General features: G+C 37.6%; 5 protein-coding genes across 5 annotated transcripts; 1 reads left to right on the forward strand and 4 right to left on the reverse strand.

The window, feature by feature from the left end:
* Nucleotides 1-747: 747 nt before the first annotated feature.
* Nucleotides 748-2,536, reverse strand: LOC111830046 (probable receptor-like protein kinase At5g24010). The gene has a single exon (XM_023780598.1). It carries the CDS (start codon nucleotides 2,436-2,438, stop codon nucleotides 987-989), a length of 1,452 nt encoding a protein of 483 aa, XP_023636366.1. The 5' UTR covers nucleotides 2,439-2,536; the 3' UTR covers nucleotides 748-986.
* A 266-nt stretch (nucleotides 2,537-2,802) lies between these two features.
* On the reverse strand, nucleotides 2,803-5,047 carry LOC17882995. Its single transcript, XM_023780597.1, has 3 exons — nucleotides 4,081-5,047; nucleotides 3,113-3,655; nucleotides 2,803-3,029 (listed from the first exon to the last, which is right to left on the reverse strand). The coding sequence occupies exons 1-3, from the start codon at nucleotides 4,957-4,959 to the stop codon at nucleotides 2,919-2,921; spliced, it is 1,533 nt and encodes a 510-aa protein (XP_023636365.1). The 5' UTR covers nucleotides 4,960-5,047; the 3' UTR covers nucleotides 2,803-2,918.
* Nucleotides 5,048-6,188: 1,141 nt separating this feature from the next.
* LOC17881628 (mechanosensitive ion channel protein 1, mitochondrial) lies at nucleotides 6,189-9,230 on the forward strand. Its single transcript, XM_006289120.2, has 7 exons — nucleotides 6,189-6,369; nucleotides 6,681-7,437; nucleotides 7,524-7,801; nucleotides 7,977-8,077; nucleotides 8,225-8,332; nucleotides 8,507-8,728; nucleotides 8,837-9,230. Exons 2-7 carry the CDS (start codon nucleotides 6,698-6,700, stop codon nucleotides 8,945-8,947), a joined length of 1,560 nt encoding a protein of 519 aa, XP_006289182.1. The 5' UTR covers nucleotides 6,189-6,369; nucleotides 6,681-6,697; the 3' UTR covers nucleotides 8,948-9,230.
* A 1,172-nt stretch (nucleotides 9,231-10,402) lies between these two features.
* On the reverse strand, nucleotides 10,403-13,871 carry LOC17881510 (subtilisin-like protease SBT4.14). The gene is made up of 11 exons (XM_006286391.2): nucleotides 13,770-13,871; nucleotides 13,596-13,690; nucleotides 13,397-13,494; nucleotides 13,121-13,264; nucleotides 12,906-13,011; nucleotides 12,192-12,705; nucleotides 12,006-12,103; nucleotides 11,677-11,901; nucleotides 11,484-11,592; nucleotides 11,186-11,399; nucleotides 10,403-11,105 (listed from the first exon to the last, which is right to left on the reverse strand). Exons 1-11 carry the CDS (start codon nucleotides 13,869-13,871, stop codon nucleotides 10,525-10,527), a joined length of 2,286 nt encoding a protein of 761 aa, XP_006286453.1. The 3' UTR covers nucleotides 10,403-10,524.
* A 1,152-nt stretch (nucleotides 13,872-15,023) lies between these two features.
* Nucleotides 15,024-17,543, reverse strand: LOC17881661 (LOB domain-containing protein 30). Its single transcript, XM_006288522.2, has 2 exons — nucleotides 16,928-17,543; nucleotides 15,024-15,597 (listed from the first exon to the last, which is right to left on the reverse strand). The coding sequence occupies exons 1-2, from the start codon at nucleotides 17,240-17,242 to the stop codon at nucleotides 15,217-15,219; spliced, it is 696 nt and encodes a 231-aa protein (XP_006288584.1). The 5' UTR covers nucleotides 17,243-17,543; the 3' UTR covers nucleotides 15,024-15,216.
* Between the last annotated feature and the right edge of the window lie 1,543 nt (nucleotides 17,544-19,086).

Raw genomic sequence — 19,086 nt, forward strand, 5'->3', positions numbered from 1 at the left:
TTACCAGTGCATGGTTCAGGCATGTGGCTCTCTCCATGGATCATCTTGTTGTTTTTAATTTTAATTGTTTTTGTCAACATGAAGTAAAAATGGATAAATATTGAACTAGAGGGGATTAGAAGAAGATTAGTACAAGTTCGTATTTTGACTTTTGGGAAGATGCCAAGGACCATGCAACTTTTATTTCTCTAAGACCATCCTCATTGCTAGTATATTAGGGGGTAAGATCTCCTAAGATTTGCAAAAAAATTATCTTATATAAGGATTTTCCTTTGCAAATCTTAAGGGATCTTACCCCCTAAAATACTAGCAATGAGGATGCCCTAACGCTATTTAATTAAGAATACATATATAGTTTCTGATTTCATGTTTTGGTGAAAAGAGAACAAAAGACAAAAATCTAATGGCAACTCTTCGTAGATTAATGGTTATGATGTAATCACTTGATTCGGAGGTAAGGATCATGCGGTACGGTAACCGTACCATTCTTTCGTTGCTCATCGTCCTGACATGACATCACCGCGACCTTTGACCTTTCTATAGATTGATTGTCTAATATTTGTTTAATGAATCACCTATTTCACAGAAATTATAAGACAACAGTTGCAGTAGTAATTTGGCTATTTGAATTGAAAGTGGTATTAGAAAAGCCGAAAAGGTTACTACAGTAGTTTTATCAAACAAAAGAGACATCGCTTTATAAACATGATAAAAAAAAAAAAAAAAAAAAAAAAAACATGATCAATATGAACATAAAAGAAAAAATCCAAATCCATTTCGAAGATTACATAGAGTCTCTCCATATATCATTGAATAAATACACCAGTTACATACGTATGTATAAACAACACATTCAACACCACTGTTAAACATTACAAACCTAACTAAGAAAAAAAAGAAGATTATTCAATCGTATAAAAGTAGAAAACAAAAACTCAAAAGGAAAAGTGTCCATTGTTAATATATCCAAACAAGCAAAAGCATCATCAAGCCTTTCTTGCTATAAATTGATTCCCGGATTTGGGATGATCTTCAAGGACGTCCAAGGACAGCTTTGTCCAGCCATAGTTATCCCTAGCTTTCTTCCTTTGAGCCACAATGTAGAAGCTCATAAATATACACATAAACGCCAACATTGCGATAAATATGCTCAGGTTTCTTCTATTCGGGCAACTACTCAGAATTGTCTCTGCTGAAACATACCCAGCAAGACTACCCATTGAGTTACTCATCTTCATGATCTCAACACCGTTTAATATCGCATCAACTCCGCCTTCATCAACACTAGTCTTGTTTGATGGTCCAACACTTACGGTAATCGGCGATCCTGAAGGGCTGTTGTTGTTGTTGTTGTTGTAATCAGCAGTAGGATCGACGACGAAATCAATGTAATACGGAGAAGCAAGGACATTATCCGCAGCGTATGAGAGATCAAAATCTTGGTACGCCAAGTTCCCGTTAATGTAAACATTGAAATATAGCCTGCCGAGTGATTTGCTAGCTATGTCACAGAAATGCATCCGAATGAGATACTTGTAACCCGCAGTCACTGGGAAATCCCAGCTCATATCAACCAACCCTCTGCTTCTTTTACTCACACGGGCAGTGTTGTAGACGTTATCAGGTCCAACTTCTCGGCTAGCCCCTCCGGACCTATACTTAATCCTACCGGTGAAGTAAGTTTTCTCAGAAGACCCATCACCGGTTTTGAAGAAGTCATCATCAGGAAGCCAAGTCCTCCACAACGTGTCATTAAAAGGAGTAACTTTTCTACCACCAACATTGATTCTGTACACAACTTCCATAGCTTGTTTAGCTAAACCATTGAACTTGTCAGTTCCGTCACGGGATACAGAGGTTGCAACGTCAGCAATCAAATCCTTAGGCGCAGATATGACTTCGATGGCATTAACGAAGGCAAATTTAGAATCTTGACTAGGAACGAACCTGATAACAAGCTCTCCAACATCGACCCAAATCAAGAATTCTCTAACCCTAGATTCAAAATTAGACGACGAGTCATCGCCGCTAAAATTCCTAAGCACGACATGACCATTAACGATAACGTGAAACAGAGCGTCACCGATCTCGATTTTAGAGGAATCGAGCCGATTGAAATGGAGACGTACCATATGCGTCCCTGCCTCGTTGACATTGAACTTGTATTTCCCCTGTCGCGCAAAAACTCTAGCGGTTCTGTAGATCTGTGGGACGTTCGGAGATAGATGTTCTCCTCGGAGAGCGATTGAACCTTCAGATGAGAAGAGATCCACGGTTGCGTCGCCGACGAAGCGGCGGTTATCGATGACGGTGGAGTCAACGTCGGAACCACAGTTGACGAGGTACTCGTCCGGAGGAGAGAAAGAAGAGGCAAACACAGAAGACGATAGAAGGAAGACAAAGAGATACAATACGATCCTTGAGTAGAGGATCGCCATTTTCGTGGAAATTATTGCAGTCGAATTCGATTATTGATTGAACAGATCAGACAGGCAGACAAACAAAAATGTTATGAAATGAAACGAGAGAGAAAGAGAGAGAGAGAGACCAAGTCAACGAACGCGTCATTACCCCCTGGCCAGCTGTTCCGTTTTCAATTTGTCATTAATAAAACTAATGGGCCTGAAGCCCATGTATATATATTATTTTTTTGAACAAAGCCCATGTATATATATATGATTATACAACTGAGGTGCTTTTTTTTTTTTTTTTTTTTTCAAATAGTTTTCATAGAGAGAAAAAAAATACAAAGAGATTTGTATACACTATACATAGTCACACTCATACTGTAGTTGGTGAATATTTGATCAAAAAGATGTATTTTATTCCCTAACTATATAAATGTGACTAACAAAAAACAAACAAAAAAAGCAAGTCCTCTTTGTAAAGACTATTTGTAAAAAGAGTAAACAAGAAAACTATTTATCAGAATAAGCAACAATCTCGTCATTTGCACAAGCTGCCACGTTTAGCACCATTGTTCCCTTCTTCCTTGTAGGCACTAATCTACAACAATCTCTCCGGGGAGCCTAAATAGAACATTTTGATTTTGTCACCAACATTATAATAAACTTCGTATAATATAATAGATGAACAAAAGTCAAAAGTTTACCTTGTTCCACCTATCCGGGTTAGGCTTTTTGTGGACAACTATCTGATTGATATCGGAAGGATCCGCGATCCCCCAGTCGCATTTGGGATACCATTCATCGTGCCTTAGATATTCGGTAATGGTTGTATCGGAAGAGGAATTGCTAAACGCACGAGAGAGATAAAACACACGCGGACGCTGGCAGTCAGTGTATGTAATGGGACGTGTGTTGAAGGCAAGGTTAGTGAAATCGTGGCGTTTGTGCCAGTCGTTAAAAGTGCGGGTGGGCATCTCCATCATTCTTGCTGGCATATAGGTACGCGTGATTTGAACCGTGTACCCCCACGAGACTGACATTGTCCACTGTCGAGTTGTATCGTAGCATACCGACTGCTGGACAAGACTGGCTGAATCGAGTTTTGCTGGGATCATCAGTTTCTTTACGGCGTTGACTCGGTCTGTCTTTGGGAATATAGGGTCGACCACGTCTAGGTGATGGATTGACACTATCGGCGCTTGCGGATGGACTGACAATAGGCCTAAGAGATTCCCGTATACATCCATCTGTTTTGTAATTCATGTATCTACATCAGTTAAACCTTAATCACCAATATTCATGAAATGCATCAATATTACTTAAAAAGAATATTATACTAAAAATACAAAATTTGTCCACTCTTGGTGAAAAAAATCAAACTTTTAAACACAAATTATCAATCGCCTCTAAAACCAAAATTTTGTTATCAAATTTTGCAACAACAAACAAACTAATATAAAACTCACATTCTAGGATACTAGTTAATCATCACCAATAGAGTAGAGAGACTAACGAGTGTGGAGATGGTTTCTATGGTTTTAGAAAAGGAGTCGTCAGTGGCAAAATGAATCAAATCACGGATTTAAAAGTTTTTTTGACGTTTTGTTATCTGATCATCACTAAACCAAAAACGAGAAAAAATGAAATGAATAGAGAGAAGAGAAGAAGGAACCTGGTGGAATCCAACTTCTTTGGTGAGAGGAACGCCAATCTCAGCCATACAAGCATGGACCCTATCATCTGAGCCATACAGATCAGCGTATCTCTCAATACAGCGATCTTGCATCTTCTCCAGAACCTTGGCCAGCGGATAGCTTATAGCAAACCCACCTCCGCCGTACGCCATCCCGTACGAGAACTGGTGCAGGTTCTGCAGATGACTCTCCGACGGAGCTCCTATGTAATAGAACTGTTTGTGATCGTACTTTCTCAAAACCCTAACAAGGTTCTCCGTGAAGAACACAGTGTCGTCGTCACCCATCACAACCCACCTGACGTTTCTCTCGGCTTCCGTCCCGTTCAGCATCCTCACCGTCTCCGACACGATCCTGGTGATCCTGATGGCTGATCTGTGTCCGCTACGGTAGCGGTACTTGAAGCTCAAGGTGTCGGAGGAGATTTTGATCCGAGGCAAGGAAGAGGAAGAGGAGACGGAATCATTGACGGGCTTGTCGAGCCAAACGGCGCCCTTCATTTCTCGGTGACGAGGCTGCCACCATGTTTTGACGTATTCTCTACGATGCTTCCACAGATCTGAGGAGGCGGCGATCCCGAAGACGATGTGTTTGAGCTCTGTCTGGGGTTGTTGCTCCTCTGGTCTAAGACCCGACCCGATACGGATAACGGGTACGAGGAGGGAATTGGGGATTTTAGAAGGGGAGTATGGGTTTAGGAAGGAGATGAAACTGAACGAGTATAGGAGATAAGAGGCGAAGATCAAGAGGACGATCATCGCTGTAAACGAGCATGGTGACGACGAAGGAAAGAAGGGTTTATTAGATTTGTCGTATGAAAGTGACTTTTGCTCTTTGTGAATGTTGTTCTCTCCCATAAGAAAATGGCTTTGTGAGAGATTTGATTTGAGAATTGATTACAAACTTTTTAGGGGTTTTCTCTCCCGAGTAGAAGATGAAGACACGTTGTTTTTTCTTTCTGGAATCTCATCAATGGTGTTGAGATTCACGGCTTTTTATCAAGAAACGAGTTAATTTGGATTTTATCAATTTCCGTTTTTAATTTTATAATTTTTAATTTTGATCTATTGCCAAAAAGGTGAATTTTGTTTCCATCTGTTACCATTGTAATTTCGTTAACTTTGATGTTATGATTTTAAAAAATATTAAAAAGTAACCTCTTATTATATCTTCCCATTTGAGTATAGTGAAAGTTTTTTTTTGTTTTGTTTTGGAACGTTAGTTTAAGCCCAAAAATGCGATAAGAAGCTTATAAACCAATACTATTACAATATGTAATTATATAGATGGTAAATAACATGGCTACATTTATGATTAGAGTAGTGAATCACTGGATAGAGCGTTATCATAATCTATATCATTTGTTTGTATATATATAATATTCCATGATAAATACCGTCAATATTTTGAGTGAATTTGTATCACAAATATGTACAGAAAATAAATAAATAAATATATTATATCGTGTCCAATGTAAGATATTACATTTGTAACCATATTAGTAGTATAAGACAAAATCAGTTATGTAATTAATGATAAGATTATATACCTTAGATTAGTTTATAATAAGGTTGTGTAATGAGAGAATGGCGAGTGGCATATATGAGCTGGGTAAATAAAAAAAAGAAGACATGGCGAGGAGATTGTTTTACATGTTCGAATGTACGTAGAGAGAGAGAGAGAGAGAGAGAGAGATACACGTCTGATGGTTCAATCACAAGAATACACACGTTAAGCGGGAACTACTACAAACAGCTTTTGACCTTTTTGTTTGTTTGTTTGTTTTGTTCCTCTTAATGCACCACCAATTTTGTCATTCTTAATTTCATTTCGTTTATTTATACCCGTCCGACGACCGCGAGTGTGTGTAGTGTATCCGAACCCAAACGACGACCGTACACAACAAATAACACTTGCGTTGTTTTTTTACGGAGGAGGCACTATTAACGAATCACTAAGCCCAATAGTAACAAATTTGAAGCAATTAAAAGGCCTAAGGCCCAATGGATCCAAAGTTTATGGGTGGCTACAAGCGAGGGCTGGGTATTGTTGTTGTTGTTGACGATTGAAATCGTGTGTATGTGTTTTTGTTTCACCGCTTTTTCTATTTTCTTTTTTTTGTTCGTCAGCTTGCATCTCCTTTCCCTCTTTGCCAAGCAAAAATATATGTCTCTCTCTAATCTCTGACAAGTATTTTTTGTTAGTGATTTGATTGAATCCTAATAAGATATCTCTGACTGCTATCAATCATCATCAAGTTTCTTCAGGTAGTGATATAATTCTCTTCTTCAATTTCTTAAGTAGTTAGTTAAAAAGTAATCCAAATTGACTTGGATTTTGAATTCCGTCTGCCATTATCAGCGATTATACAAATTGACTCCCAAGCTCGTAATTGATTTTGGGGCCTTCTTTTTTTTTTTTTTTTTTTTTTTTTTTTTTTTTTTTTTATCTATCGGTCTTATTAACTCTTTAATTTGCTTCTCACATTTTTTTTTTTGTTGAACCCAAAGCTTCTACTTGGATGGGTTTGAGAAAAAATATACTCTTAATTTTGTTTTGTTGAGTTATATATCTGCAGATCCATCAGACGACTCGATGGCCGGAGTTAGGTCATCGCTTCTCAAGTCACTTCACAGATCTTCTCGACGACCTTTCTCCAGACTAGCTCATTATCCTCTTCTTCCCCCTGCAAACTCGTTTTCTTCTTCTTCTTTCAGTCTCCTAAACTCTTGTCATGCCAGGTCCATTTCCTCCGGAAACACTCTTCTTGATGGTCTCTCTCACAAACCAAAAGCTTCCCATCCTTCTTCCTTTGCCTCGAATTTGCGCCTGCATCATAATGCTAAGCCTTTCAGCTACTCCATCCCTTTCTTAGGCCATTCCTCTTATGCAAGATCTTTCTCCTCCAAGCCTGACAATTTCGGAAGCATCGTTTCCCCTGCTCTTACTGGTGATGGCGATGGCAATGGCGGCACTGACTGGCTTGACAAGGCCAAAGATGTCTTGCAGACTAGTGTCGATGCTGTTACCCAAACCGCCATCAAGACTAAAGAAGCCTCTGATGATTTGATCCCTCATCTTCACCAATTCCTAGACTCCAACCCATGTCTTAAAGAGGTCATTGTTCCCATCAGTCTCACTATGACTGCTACTTTGTTTGCTTGGATTGTTATGCCTAGGCTTTTGAAGAGCTTTCACACTTACGCTATGCAAAGTTCTGCTGCTTTGCTTCCGGGGGGCTTCTCTACCGAAGATGTTCCTTATGAGCAAAGCTTTTGGGGAGCTTTGGAGGATCCTGCCCGTTACTTAGTCACCTTCATTGCTTTCGCACAGATGTGATTCCCTTTCACTTACTTACATGATCTATTTCAGTATTATGTTGTAGAAAATAAACTGACTTGATGCTTCTGATATGTTGTAGTGCCGCGATGGTGGCGCCAACAACTGTAGCAGCTCAATACTTTACCCCAACAGTCAAGGGAGCAGTCATTCTTTCCCTTGTGTGGTTCCTGTATCGGTGGAAGACCAATGTGATTACTCGAATGTTGTCTGCTAAGAGTTTTGGCGGTCTCGATAGGGAGAAAGTATTAACTTTAGACAAAGTATCATCAGTTGGTCTTTTTGCAATCGGTTTAATGGCTTCTGCTGAAGCCTGTGGGGTAGCTGTTCAATCTATATTGACAGTTGGTGGAGTTGGAGGTGTGTCTACTGTTCTCCATTTCAAATTAGTTGTTTTTCATAGCCTATAATGCTTGGATTCAACTAGAAAATAAATGGCCACCACAAGCATGTAGTCCTATCTTTTCCAAGGTTGCTAAGGTTTTTAAAGATACTATTTGCTTATAACATATCAATTTGATTTTGAGTTTTCCAGGAGTTGCCACCGCATTTGCTGCCAGAGATATCCTTGGTAATGTGCTGAGTGGTCTGTCCATGCAATTCTCTCGGCCTTTCTCTATGGGAGATACAATCAAAGTTAGTTGAACTTGAAGTATCTTGTGTTTCCTGCTTTTTGCTCTCTTCCTTTATCAAGTTTCCTAGAGCAAGCAAATCTATTAGCGATTCTCACTCATATTTTTTTCACCCCATGATATAGTGTCTTCCTTGTCCCCATTTTTTCAGGCTGGGTCTGTAGAAGGTCAAGTTGTTGGGATGGGACTCACGACAACATCTTTGTTGAATGCCGAAAAATTTCCAGTTTTGGTACCCAATTCACTGTTTTCGAGTCAGGTTAGTTTAATCTGTTTGACACTATTCATCTTCATATCACAGAAGCTTATGCTGACTACACTGAGTTAATAGTCTGTCCATTAGATTATGTCATTTGTTTGAATCTTATTGCTACACATCTTTTTATGGAAGGAAGGATATCAGTATGACTCTGAACTATGCTAACATATACAGGTGATTGTGAATAAGTCACGGGCTAAGTGGCGAGCCATAGCATCCAAGATCCCACTGCAGATCGATGACTTGGATAAGATTCCTCTAATATCAAATGAAATCGAGGAAATGTTGAGGGTAAATGCAAAAGTTTATCTAGGGAAAGAAGCTCCCTATTGTTACTTATCACGAGTGGAAAAATCTTTCGCTGAACTTAGCATTGGGTGCAATCTCGTTGGCATGGTACACTGTCATTCTCTCTTTAGTCTCTGTAACAATTTACTAGTGATCTTTGCCGGCAAATCCAGACACGGTCCTTTTTACATACAATGGTGTGATCGTTTGTATCAGGGAAAAGGGGAGCTATACACAACACAACAAGAGGTCCTTCTTGAGTCAGTTAAGATCATAAAGAAGCACGGTGCATCGCTGGGTTCCACCTGGGACAATCCTACATTTTGAATGATATATTGGTAGAGAGACGAGGAATACTGGCCTGGAAGCTATTTTTTGCAAGATGAGATCCAGAAAATCTGTGTTTTTGGGAAATTACATAATGATTTTTTTAGTTTTCAAGAGAAAATGTTTTATGTTGGCTTTGCTTCTTCTTTTTTTTTTCCTTTATTGTTCCTTACCTGTTTTTGTTTGCGGTATCAATTACGTAGGAATTAGAGAGTTCCAACAAATTCTATGTACAGCAAAAACCCAGTTCAATATATATGTCAAGCAGGAGATTTGCTCTTTTGATGTGTTTTGCAGTGATTCAGCTTAATTAATAAACCTCTGAGCTCTTATCATGTGCTTATCTAAACCAGGACTGCGTAAGCCATGTTATGGAAACACGTCATAGATATTGTTTTCTAAGCCAATTTTCAACATAACTATACGAGCTAGCTCAAAAGCATGCATGATGAACAGCAAGGTTGGCTAGGCCTACGGCGAACATCTAAACGTATTCAACTTTTCTGCTTCTACATTCAGACAAAGTAAACACAACCACAGTCTATACAAAAGAAACAACATGTTTTTCATTTACTTGACGTTGAGTTGTATAATTATGAGTATAGGACAAAGACTATAGAGCCTAATGAAGATAAACCAGTAAAGTACTATAGTCCCCCGGCACGCTATTCATACTCGTGAGACCCGAATCAGTAATGGTCTGCCTTGATGCTCTTCTTTGTCACTAATCAACTGCATCGGAAGGGAGAAAACAAAAGATACAAGAACTAAGACATTCGAAAGAGAGAAGAAACAGTCTCTAATCCTCATCAGGAGAGTATGAAAAGGGGTAAAAAATTGCAAAGAAATGAACAAGAGGGTCAAATGTTGTTAAGTGGATTCTTGTGAAACTATATTTGAACAGGACTAGAAAAGCATTAACCAGAGACAATAGAAAAAACAACCAACCTCAGACCAAAATGGAAACTTGTACTAAGTCGAGCTACAATACTAGATTATACAAGTCCAGTTCCTTATTTTGTCACAAGAAGTATCCATGACTAGTTGGAAGAACCCAATAGCTTTGAAAGGGAATTAGATGGAATACACAATCATAATTTAGGGAATACGAGGACAAGGCAGAGAGAAACCGATTCTGGGAAGCCAGCTTTGATTTTGAATGGCTATTGCTGATCTCATTACAAGGTTCTTCATCTCTGTGTGCAAAAATTGAAACCTGAAGCTTCTTTGTCAAACAAAAATGTTTTAAGCTACGATCACCTCTTCTTTAGCTGCTCTTACTCGGCTGCAATTTGGGTTTTGTTATTTTGGATTTATTATTAATCTTCTATTATTCACAATATCTATTCTGAATCCTCTGTATGGACAGGGGTTTAATGAAGAAGAAGAAGAAGAAGAACTAGAACTCTGGTTTAGAGCCCTCTTAATCGTTGTTGTTGGAGGATCAAGTTTGCGAAGCAGATCAAGGAGGAGATGTATTAGTCAAGAGGAGAAGAGCAATTCAACAGTAACAACTGAGAGTTTACGAGAACAAATTATGAGAGGATTATACATCTTAAATCTTAATCTTATGATGTTTATTGATGAGAGAGCATGTAATTCCTTAGATTCAATGTATCGGAACTAGGACTGTAGATAACAATGGGGCTCCGAACAGAGTGGCGTGGACTCTTCCACACGAGCATGCCCGACACAATCTTCCCAGGACTCATCTGTTTCCCCTTTACCACCACTTTGAAGCTCCTCTTCTGTGAAGCTTTTGAAAACGACAAACTCTGTGGCTCCACCGTTATTTCTACTCCTTTGGGTGCCCTCACGGTGACGTTGTACACCGATGACGCTGGCCCCACGTTGGTCACTCTCCGTCTGAACACACCCAATGTGGACGTTTTTGCTGATCTCAACGTCAGTTGGATCGTTGGGTAGTTGAGGGAGTCGTGGCCGATTCCAGGGACAATGGATGAACAGCTCACCGAGCGTGACCCCACCAGTGGAGCCAGAGTGGTTGCGTTGTAGCCTTCCCCGCACAAGAACTGAACATAGGACATGTCGTCCATGTCGTAGACTAAACCAGGGCTCGCCGCTCGTCTCGGGTTTATTTGGCCTCCTCCATAAGCAAACTCTGAGTCCTTGTTAACTCTCCTGCTTATCGGTGTTGCTGCCAAACAAACAGAAAAATACATCTTGTTATTACTACTTCCTCTTGTTTCCATTTCACGACAGCCAAAACCAAGTTACCTGAGGTAATGATGGCCGATTTAATGGCCGCAGGTGTCCAGTCTGGATGAAAGGACTTGACGTAAGCAGCTACACCAGCAACATGAGGGCAGGCCATTGAGGTACCAGACAGGATTGTGAATTTTGAGAATTGGGTGTCACCATCTAGTCCAGTCAGTGATCTCTTGAGAGTGAAGGCAGCCAATATATCAATCCCGGGTGCAGCGATATCAGGCTACAATCCGCATGAAGATGGTACAAACATAAGATAAAGATCCGTAGATTCTCATAATCAGATGATGTTGACTGATTCGTATACCTTGAGAAGGCGTGTTGATCCCGGGTTGGGACCTCTAGATGAAAAAGAAGCAACAAAGGGAGCAGGGGTAGTCACTTGCCGGGTTTTCTGAATCACAGCCGAGGGTGATCTGAGAAGAGCAAAAACAAAAAAGAGTAAGGTGAGCTGAACACAACTGTTCTTCTCCTCAATATCCAAGAAAATCAACTAGGACCTTGTGGAGTTGATATATCGGTAGATGACATCGCCAATAGAGGTATTAACACTTGTGGCAGGTGCCATGAAAACCTGAGCGTTATCAAGATACAGATCACTAACAATGATGGCACCAGCACCTCCATAGCTTTTAACAGTGGACTCCACACCGCCTCCTCCCATTCTACACACCATCACCTTTCCTTTCACCTTCTTCTTGTCCAAAGAATCAGAGAAGCAGTACCTTTTTTCGCATCATCAACAAACAAAATGTCTCTCAATAACTCACATTTTCTTCTAGGTCTTAACAAACGTTGTCTTATACAAACAGAATCCAAGTTGATGTACCTGGCTAAGTACTCGTCGTCAGTGCTCTTAGCAGCATCAACACCGCTTACAAGCGGATACGATTTGGCTTTTGGGTTAAACATGCTTATTCCCATCCCCTTTCCCATCATCATATTTTCAATCCATTTTTAAATTAGTTGAGAATTTTTAACCCCTCAAATACAAATTTAGGATGATTTTGCTTACAGAGAAGGATTTGCCGTTGCCGAGATCTATCTCGCTCTTGAACGTCCGATCGATTCCGCTTGCCGCAACCGTCAATATCCACGGCTCGTGGTTTGTTACTGTCCCTGAGCTCGGTCCGTCGTTCCCGGCGGACGCCACCGTGAGGATCCCTTTCCTCATCGCGTGAAACGACCCGACTGATATCGAGTCGGAAGTGTAATCCTTTATTGGACCGCCTATAGAGATGGAGATAATGTCAACGCCGTCGTGAATCGCCGCTTCGAATCCGGCGAGGATGTCCATGTCGGCGCAGCCGGATCTCGCCCAGCAAACCTTGTACATCGCCAACCTCGCCGACGGGACCGCGCCGCGGGCGGTACCGTTTGCAATGCCATAGAGACTCGCGTTTGCGACCACAACGCCGGCTACGGTTGATGACGTGTGCGTCCCATGGCCATCGATATCGATTGGTGATCGGATTTCGCCGGTAGGCACATTGCCGTCGTGCTTGAAGTACTTGGCGCCGATTATTTTGCTGTTCAATTTAAAAATTCCAATCAGGTCCCTAATATTAACTCATGATTCTTGTAAACTTTTAAAATTTGATCACCCAACTCCTTTTTATTTTTTTTATTTTTTTTTTAATAATAGCTCTCACGAGTGCATGTTTCTTAGATAGGATCAAGTTTGTATCCAAATAAAGTAGAAATTGGAAAAGATGAAAGAAAATATTACTTGTTGCATCCTGTGAAATTTTTATAAGGTCCACATGATCCTTTCCACTTAGCCGGGGGAGGGCCGAGGCCATGGTCCTGGAAGCTCTCCGACTCTGGCGTTATTCCTGTTAATATTTTTATATATTGAAGACCTTAGTATGTATATATGATGTTCAAATCAAGGCGTACGTATGAGTTGAGTTGAGTTACACAACATCTCTATCAAGAACATACCTGTGTCAAGAACACCGATAATAACATCTCTCTCTGCTTTGAGATGTCTTTTTGCTGTAAGAGGAAGTCCAACGAAATCCCATGATTTTGTTGTGTGAAGTTGGCGGTATTGGTTTCTGAACACACCAACAACTTCTTCCATCTCTGCACCATTTTTTAAAATTTTTATATAAATAGATTCTTACTTACTTGTAACTTATATGCATGGAAAAGTTTTATATATATTATTATGTGATCAATGATGATAAATAATGTTAAGGGATCAATTATTTTTACCCATCATCTTCTTGGCTTCGTTTGGAGAAAGCTTTGCAGCAAAAGCGTTCAAAGCTTTAGTGTAACTATATACCTTCCTATCTCTTGCTTCTTCTTCGCTGTTAACAGAGACAATTATTACAAAGTACGTATAAGATTAGTCGATAGAGATTATGTTACACGTACGTGTGTGTGTGTATATATTTATATATATTTGTACCTTATATTCAAAAACGATAGAAGATTTATGTGTGTCTTCTTGATAGCTTCGTCTGTATTATCCGGTCGATCTCCCAAGTATATGATATAGTAATCCTTTATATAATTAATCAAGAGTTTCCAAAGTTATATTCAAAATTCTCCTTTGCAATGGAAGTTGAATATTATGTATTACCTTTGCATGTTCATCTTCGGCGGATATCCAAAGGACATTAAGAAGAAGAAGAATAACAACGAGGAGAAGATGATGATGACATGAATATTTTGACCTTCCCATTCTGATTTTTGTGTATATGATAAGTTTGGTTATTGAGTAATGAGAAGATGACACATTCTCCTCTATTAATAGAGAATCAGAATACCCTTATGATTAAGTGCTTGAACGCTAAAGATTACTTATCATTCACAACTTAATATGGAGAAATGTCAAAACACTTTACTTAATGTTAAGTGTTCAATTTCAGTTAATTAATCCCAGGTAAGAAGACCAGACCAAAAACATGCAAAATTGTAATTACTACTAATAGAGTTTTCTAATTTTTAATATTAGTTCGTATGGTATCTTAGAAGGAAAACAGTGGTCACTTGATATAATCTTATTGTTTCTACTTTGGTGATAACATAGCTTTATACACATGTATGTATATACTTTTTATTGATCAGGACTGCTTATTAATTATATGCATATATTAATAGCAACTTGAAATTTGGGATAATCATAAGGTTTTGAAAATGAAGAATTTTTTTTGATTACTTGAATTTGAATTCAAGCAATTAAGTTTTTACCATAGAAACTCTTAAGTAATAGCTTTGAAGTTTTCCAATGGTGATATATTAATTGTCTTGTAAGGCTCTATTCCAATGTTTCTCTCTCAAGTATTGCACTGATTAATATACACATATATAATTCGTAATTATATAATCAACAATCATTCTATTTTGCTTAGCTGATCAACCCTTTATTTTATTTTTTGACATTAGCTCAACCCTTTTATTCATTAACTCAGTTTAAATAATGACATTATTTGTAATCAAACAGTATATAATTTAATTGATTATAAAAATAAATTACGTAGATTATTATGCTAAACAAGAGTCTCATATATACTCTCATCTATATGTAGTGCTCACGGAACCTGGTGGGGGTTTACATGATACCCGCTTAGTTTGTGTTTTATCGAACCCTCTCATAATCATTGGTTCTGTGTCTCCGGCCAGGATCCAGTCGATGTTGCGGGAACTTCATGAACCGTCGAAATAAAATAGAAAAATATACACAAATCCGACAATTACAAAATTATATAAAACGTCTGAGTGCTCATTGGATCGAACGTGAAAACAAAGTAAGTAAAATGAAGTTATTAAACCACAAAAAAATGTAGTCAGTGACACGTTCGGGAGGAAAACTATTAGTGGCCAAAAACTAAAGTACATAAAACATACTCGGATCAATCGTAGATCATATATATAGTTCTTATATTAACATTCTAGCCAACAATTTAAATACGAATTCGATCCAAAGTATATATGAATACATTACAAGGAGAACACATATGTGGCGGCTAATTAGCTATAGATCTCATAATTAACGTCCAAATAAACAAACATTTGTAAAAATAACATTATTCTCGTTTTATCATTGTTGAGGCAGAACCACTGGTTCCCGGAGATGGCTGAGATGGCATTTGTCCGCCGTGAATAAACTCACGCGCCAGTGCTTGGAGGTCACCACCTCCACCGATACTGGACGATGACGGGAGCCCGAAGAGATGGTCCGACGGTCGTGGTTGTTGCTGCATTGCCCACGTGGAGGACATGACCGGCTCGAAGATGGAGGAGAGGTCGTACACCGACGGCGATATCGTTGGGAGGTCCGTTATCGAAAGAGCCTGCAGGGGAGATCCGGAGGAGGACACCGGAACCGCTGGTGGTTGAGGTTGCGGCAGCTCTAGAGTTGCTAAGTGTGCTTGTAGATATGAAAGCTCAGTTTGCAAACTTAGCACCTGCATATGAATTTGTTTTTTAAAATATATATTTTTAACGAATATGAAAATTGATAATAATGCCAACAAAAATCATAAGAGAGATGATAATCTAGATAATGATATTTCTAGCAATATTTAATAATTGCAAGAGTTTCCGAATTCGAGCAAATGTTGATTCAATAATGCCAACAACACAAGACAGGAGTAATTGATCAATCAAGACCACTGATTTAGAAAAATATATGCAGAATAAAACAATCTATTAATAACACAAAAGACATTGTACATAACATGTATATAAATATATTAAAGCTTGCTTGTAGTATTGAAATTAACCTTCACTAATATCAATTTATAGAATGCAATTGCATACGTTTGTATGTGTGTACATGCATACACGAAAGTACCTATGTAGTATATTGCAATCAAAAGCTTCTTGTTTATTTTTTTCCAAATAGAAAAAAGGGATGCTTGGGGATAAGTGTAAAACAACGTGGTTGTTGCGAACAGAGGAAGATTTGTCACTCTCAATCAATGGTTTGACTTGGAAAACAACATTGTAAACATCCAACAAACCTTCTACTAGTACTTATATGTATGCTAAATGATCCTTAACTACCTTAACACTAGCCAATTATATACGACAATAGACAATTTAATCAGGAAAATAAAAAAAGGTTCTCATATGTTATATATATATGCAATGAGTTACATAAACATACAATCATGCATATTACATTAGGAGGAGGATGTGAAATACACACACATACAATTATGCCTACTTTTCTTAACAAACTAGCATTACTAAAAATGCATATTAAAGGATCGGCTTGTTCTATATCTCGTACATATAGACTCATAGACACGTCATTTAATATAAAGACATAACTTTGCCTAAAAGGCAAAAAGGCCATATGAACCCAGTTGTGAAATTTTAGATTCTAACACTTTTTTTTAGAAGTGGTTTTCCATCAAGGTAAAAAAGAAAAGGAAAAACAAAACAAATCCAAGAAGAACACAAGAAAAAAACTATTGATGCTTAAGAAAGGGTAATTTGCATGAGGGGAAGAAAGAAGAGGGGAACATTAGAAGAACTAAATCTGTACTTTAACTGAGGACTAAGTCAAAATGCAAAAGAAATTATCATTTAAAAAAACAATATTTTAAACTGAAACAAAAAAAAAAACATGATTACAAAGAAAATGAGAAAAGAAGTTTTGATCAACATGAAGACATACATAGAGACAGTATAGATGGACTTCCCGCATCACATGTACATATATGTATGTATGTACAAGTACTAATTTAATCATAAAATGAAACGTTATGAAGAGAATAAGGAAGGGACCTGTTGCTGAAGAGAGACGATGTGAGAGACGCAGCCGTAGATAGGGTCTCTGAGGCGAGCCTGAGCCTCGAAACAGATTGAAACGACGGCGTCCGGTCGTTTATGCTCGGGAACATGGAGGAGGAGTTTGGAGACGTTGCTCGCTCCGAACACCTTGTGAACGGCCGCGAAGTGCGCCGCCCCTTGCTCGGAGTCAAAGTAAGGCGCGAAGATGCAGCCAGCGACGCACTTGCGTCTCAAGAACTTGCACGCGCCGCAAGGTCCTCCTCCTCCTCCTCCACCGCTGCTGCTAGGGTTTATTCCGCTGCCGCTCATCCTTTTTAGCTGACTGGTGATTAGGGTTTTGTGATATATGGAGCTAATTCATCGAGATTAGGATGCTTTTTGGTTCGTGATTAAAAGCAAAAGAAAGACAAAAAAAAAAAAAAGGGAACGTTTGGGAGGAAAAAAAAAGGAGGAGAAGAAGGAGATCGGACGTAAACAAAACTAGGGTTTGGTTGTTGGTAATTGCAAATATTTTCATTTCCCCTCTCACTTATTCATTAATACTTATTTAGTAGATAAGAAAACAAGTAAAATAATATTAATTTAATTAGTCTTGTTATTACCAAAAATAAAATAAAAAAGGAAGACTAGACTGTTAAGACAAGAGAAAAAAAGCCTTCAAAGCCACGCGATGGAGCGTACTTGTCTCGTGTTTAAGCTCTTTGCGTGAAGCAAAACATTGCATATCTCTCAACTTCTTCAATTTCATTCCCTTCCTTCTCTTTTCTACTTCGGGTTTACTTTTTACATTTTTACAATCCGTCCACACAAAATTCTAGACACAATTGCATCTTATGGTATATTCAACTGCATTGTATTTCAATTTTCATAGTATTACATATTAGTTTTACAAACTAACAGTTATATAAAATGACTTTAAAATCTAATATAATATTATTTACGGGCGGTGATTTTGATAAGATAACTTTATAAAACAAAAGTACAAAACGTAACGCTTCACCGCCAAGCGTTATTTTATTTTTAGTTAATCGATAATCTATCAACATTTGGCAACATATCTAAAATTAATCGAATTTTTTATATTAGATTCTTTGAATGCTATATTATACTTCTTTTACATATTTTACTTTGTTTTTTTGTCGCGTATGACATAAACATGCATATTGTCCGATTTCAATTAATAATCAATCTCATGACTAAATATTTTATTAATTTATAGAGATATTTTTTATCACTTTTAAAATCCATATTTTAATAGAACTAATCACATGTAATGTAATGAAACAATTGTTATATTTAGGAATCCTTCATATTTTAATGCAATTCAATAAGGTAACATCAAAACTTTTTCAGTAGTAAAAAATGTTTAAAGTGAAATCCTATAAGACTGTGAAGTGAAAAAAACACTAAAGTCATCTTTCACACACAAAAAAAAACATATCAAAAAATATTAGTGAGACTATATATATATATATATATATATATATATATATATTTACATATACGTTTCAAAAAAAATATTATTTTATTATTTTATCAAATTGTATTTACTGTAGTCTATAATAATGGTCTAACTTGAAATGAAAATATTAGTTGCTAAACTTCATATTTGTAGAAGTTTTACCGTATTATAAAAAGGAAATCCACATATATTAATAATTTATGTATTCATATAGTTACTGATGCGAGATCTATGAAAATAATAAAATAAAATAAAAAGAGTTGGAGAGAATATGCAGTTTCCAAAACAAGATTAATTTGAAAAGAAAATAAATAAATAAAAAGTAGGATAACAACAAAACTGATTACAATATTGATCGGGTAATGACCATATATATAGAGGCTAGAAAACTTGTATATAGGATAGTTTGATATTTTGTGGTCACGGAATATCATGTTACTCAATATTGGATTAGTAGGAGAACAAAACAGGGGAAATCAAATTAATGCATGAAAGATTGAAACATCTATCTTAACATTTTTGAAGTACATTTTGTACTAAAATCAATTTTGGCTTATAACCTTTTATTTTGTAATATTTGCATAATTAAACTCTTGCCATTTGAATAAATAACAAAACTTAAAAGTAAATTTTGTAATTAAATCACAAGCAAATCCCAAAATTGGAAACCAAATATTTATTACATAAAAAT

The sequence above is a fragment of the Capsella rubella genome, unplaced genomic scaffold (genome assembly GCF_000375325.1).
Source record: "Capsella rubella cultivar Monte Gargano unplaced genomic scaffold, Caprub1_0 scaffold_6, whole genome shotgun sequence".
In the NCBI taxonomy this organism is placed as follows: domain Eukaryota; kingdom Viridiplantae; phylum Streptophyta; class Magnoliopsida; order Brassicales; family Brassicaceae; genus Capsella; species Capsella rubella.

Coding starts and splice junctions, on each gene's coding strand:
- LOC17881661 (XM_006288522.2), bottom strand. CDS start 17,242: ATGAGCGGCAGCGGAATAAACCCTAGCAGCAGCGGTGGAGGAGGAGGA. Junction 15,598..16,927: donor TCGTCTCTCTTCAGCAACAG/GTCCCTTCCTTA, acceptor ATTCATATGCAG/GTGCTAAGTTTGCAAACTGA.
- LOC17881510 (XM_006286391.2), bottom strand. CDS start 13,871: ATGGGAAGGTCAAAATATTCATGTCATCATCATCTTCTCCTCGTTGTT. Junction 13,495..13,595: donor CTATCGTTTTTGAATATAAG/GTACAAATATAT, acceptor CTCTGTTAACAG/CGAAGAAGAAGCAAGAGATA. Junction 12,706..12,905: donor AATTTCACAGGATGCAACAA/GTAATATTTTCT, acceptor TAAATTGAACAG/CAAAATAATCGGCGCCAAGT.
- LOC111830046 (XM_023780598.1), bottom strand. CDS start 2,438: ATGGCGATCCTCTACTCAAGGATCGTATTGTATCTCTTTGTCTTCCTT.
- LOC17881628 (XM_006289120.2), top strand. CDS start 6,698: ATGGCCGGAGTTAGGTCATCGCTTCTCAAGTCACTTCACAGATCTTCT. Junction 8,333..8,506: donor ATTCACTGTTTTCGAGTCAG/GTTAGTTTAATC, acceptor TAACATATACAG/GTGATTGTGAATAAGTCACG. Junction 8,729..8,836: donor GGTGCAATCTCGTTGGCATG/GTACACTGTCAT, acceptor CGTTTGTATCAG/GGAAAAGGGGAGCTATACAC.
- LOC17882995 (XM_023780597.1), bottom strand. CDS start 4,959: ATGGGAGAGAACAACATTCACAAAGAGCAAAAGTCACTTTCATACGAC. Junction 3,656..4,080: donor AAGAAGTTGGATTCCACCAG/GTTCCTTCTTCT, acceptor ATTACAAAACAG/ATGGATGTATACGGGAATCT. Junction 3,030..3,112: donor ACCCGGATAGGTGGAACAAG/GTAAACTTTTGA, acceptor TGTTCTATTTAG/GCTCCCCGGAGAGATTGTTG.